Source organism: Volvox carteri (genome assembly GCF_000143455.1).
Source record: "Volvox carteri f. nagariensis unplaced genomic scaffold VOLCAscaffold_85, whole genome shotgun sequence".
In the NCBI taxonomy this organism is placed as follows: domain Eukaryota; kingdom Viridiplantae; phylum Chlorophyta; class Chlorophyceae; order Chlamydomonadales; family Volvocaceae; genus Volvox; species Volvox carteri.
Window position 1 is genome coordinate 143379 of NW_003307628.1, and position 2667 is coordinate 146045.

At 53.7% G+C, this 2667-nt stretch overlaps 2 protein-coding genes across 2 annotated transcripts in view; one reads left to right on the top strand and one right to left on the bottom strand.

Moving 5' to 3' along the window:
- Nucleotides 1-412, top strand: part of VOLCADRAFT_119835 (uncharacterized protein) — a gene marked incomplete at both ends in the record, with an annotated part of 10208 nt that extends 9796 nt beyond the window's left edge. The window contains one exon of the mRNA XM_002958034.1: nt 250-412. Coding sequence (XP_002958080.1) covers nt 250-412 — 163 coding nt within the window. The remainder of the gene's footprint in view (nt 1-249) is intronic.
- A 1823-nt stretch (nt 413-2235) lies between these two features.
- The window catches only part of VOLCADRAFT_119836 (uncharacterized protein), a gene marked incomplete at both ends in the record, with an annotated part of 7397 nt that continues 6965 nt past the window's right edge, over nt 2236-2667 (bottom strand). Inside the window, one exon of the mRNA XM_002958064.1 lies at nt 2236-2419. Within this exon, the coding sequence (XP_002958110.1) occupies nt 2236-2419 (184 nt within the window). The remainder of the gene's footprint in view (nt 2420-2667) is intronic.

The following is a 2667-nucleotide window of genomic DNA, read 5'->3' on the forward strand; positions in this document are numbered from 1 at the left end:
TTTTGGGGGGATGTGCTTCTAACCGACCAGGCGACCGCGCCAGAGCGCAACGCGGAGTCGGAACCTAGGACGAGCCCAAGTGACGTGTGCGTATAAGTATGTATGTGTGTATGTATGTGTGTGTATGAATGATGTGTGTCTTATCTCCGAAAACCCCGCTGGCCCCATCCATCACCCATCGTCCGATTAATCCCCCTACTTGCACCGCCACACACGGCACCTTTTCCGCTCTTTTCACCACACCTCCAGGGAGGGTGTGGAGGTGGAGCCCCTGGATCTCATGTTCCTGGGCTGGACTCACTGCCTGCCCCGGGAGGGTGTCCTGGAGCTGCAGGTATCCGCTCTCCCCGCGCAACTGTGCCCTTGGCTGGGTAACAGCCGGCTGCATTGCAATGCCGAGCAGAATAGCTGAAGATAGAGCACCTATGGAGGGGAAAGGAATGGAAGGGGCTCAGGGATGGGGATGTGATTGGACTCTGGTGATAAGAAGGGCGGTAGGGAACAGTGAAACCAAAAATGCTATAGGATTACTAGATGATGTTCTTGATGTGAAGTGTAACAAAAGAAGTGAAGAATGTGCGATGTGGAGAATAACGATGATGCAACGAGGAGGCGAGGTGCACGATGGGGTTTGGGGTGGGGGGGGTGGATGGGGGGTTGGCTCTACTCTATGTCGGGGAACTTGTTGGGGGCTGGCGACCGCAGATAGCGGTTTTGCTGGCTACTACTACTGTGCAGGTAGCGACGGAGGGGGAAAGGGGGAAAAGGGGATCAATCGAGTACGGCGCACAAATGGATGAGAACGAAGTGTGTTGGGGATGTAGGAGAGAGTTATGAGAGTTATGTTGGGGGGGAATGCTGTTCGCGCAGGGGAGTGTGTGTGTATGTGTGTATGTGTGTATGTGTGTATGTGTGTATGTGTGTATGTGTGTATGTGTATGTGTATGTGTATGTGTATGTGTGTATGTGTATGTATATGTATGTATGTGTGTATGTGTATGTGCAGGCGGTGTTGGAGTGAGGGTGGGTGAGGGCTAGGCATGTGGGGCAGAGGGAAGGCAGGGTGCGGGCGGAGGAAGAGCGCAGGATGATGCCGCGTAACGCTTTATTTTGTCGTGAATCGGTTTTGAAATTGATACGTTTTGACTGGTTTTGGGGGTTCCCTTGGGGGGGGGAGGTTTAGGGTTTTTTAGGGGTATAGGGCAGAAGCGGCCTCAACCCCCTGTGGGAAAAGTCTCTGCTTTCAATACTCTTTTGAATTCTGACTTCTACAATTGAGAGTTTTCAAAAACGTGACTGCGAATTACCGGTCTGAGGCTGAATGCATGTCTCGCTGCTGTTGCTGCTCCAACTACAACTGCTGCTACTGCTATTGCTGCTGCTACTACTGTTGCTACTGCTACTGCAAGTGGCGGTGGTTGCCGCTGATGCTGATGACAATTGTACAACTGTACGAACTTGTACGATTAACATAAATCCGCAATCAAAGCTGTTAAAAGCTGCTATCCATGATTGCGGTTACAAGTATGCCACGTAAGAGCAAAAACCCGTACGTTAACCAACACACACCTGACTTATAATTAATAAAACTTTCACGGATGGAACTGGATGTATCAGTCGTGATGCCACCAGGCAGCTTGGCGCGACTCACCAGCAGCACGCACATCAACGAGGGCTAGGCCTCCACCTAGCCCGGCCAAGTGGTGGAGCCCCACCCGACCAGGAGGAGCTAATGGTAAATGTGGAGCTAATTATCAAAGGCCTAGGGGTAGATAAATTGCGTTACTCAAGCCGACATCCTCGCTGCCGCTTCATCCCATCCCCTTCTTTTCACCCTTCTTGTTCCCTCACACCAAAACCCACCCAGTAACAACAACTTGCCAAGCTGACACAGCGCCCGCCCCAGTGAGCTACCTGTGAGCTGCCAGTAAGAGAGTGTGTATGTGTGTGTATGTGTATGTATGTATGCATGTACGTGTTTGTATTGAGTGTTTGTGTGTATGCACCTTGTCGCTTGAAAGGCCCCCCGAAAATGTCGATCACCGACATAGCTTATAAAACATATACATATGTAGACATACATGCAAATTGCACATAACAACAACAATACTGTCATGGTGACACCAAGAACACCAAAACTTGAGCTCGCGTGCAGTTGGGCCCCCCGGCGGGCCCTCCCCCCCCTCCCCCCCCCCACACACACAGCAGTTCACATCTCGATACACACACAGCCCCTCAAAGCCCCGTTCGCTGTTTGAGTCTCTCCCTCGCCCTGGCCGCGCTCCCCCCCGCCACCAGCACCCCCCAGGGGTTGGAGTCGCTGACATTAGACCGCAGGTTGTGCTGCGAGGCCTTGGGGTGGTGCGTGTGGAAGGGGTGGTCGCGGGCGTGGGCTGGGGACAGCGTGTCCGACATGAACCTGCGGTGGAGGCGGAGGGGGAAGGGGGGGGAAGCGAAATACCCGGAGTACGGGAAGGGGGGGGAGGTGGATGACATATGTGGGGGGCGATTTGGGATAAAGGGCTGAAGGGTTGTGGGGTGGGGGGTAGGTGGGGGGCCCATGGTGAGGGGATGAGGGTACGACATACCTACACTCCACATGCCCCCCGAACCTTACCCCCCTCATCTGGGTTCCCATACCCCATTCCCCATTCCCCCCAACCCCAA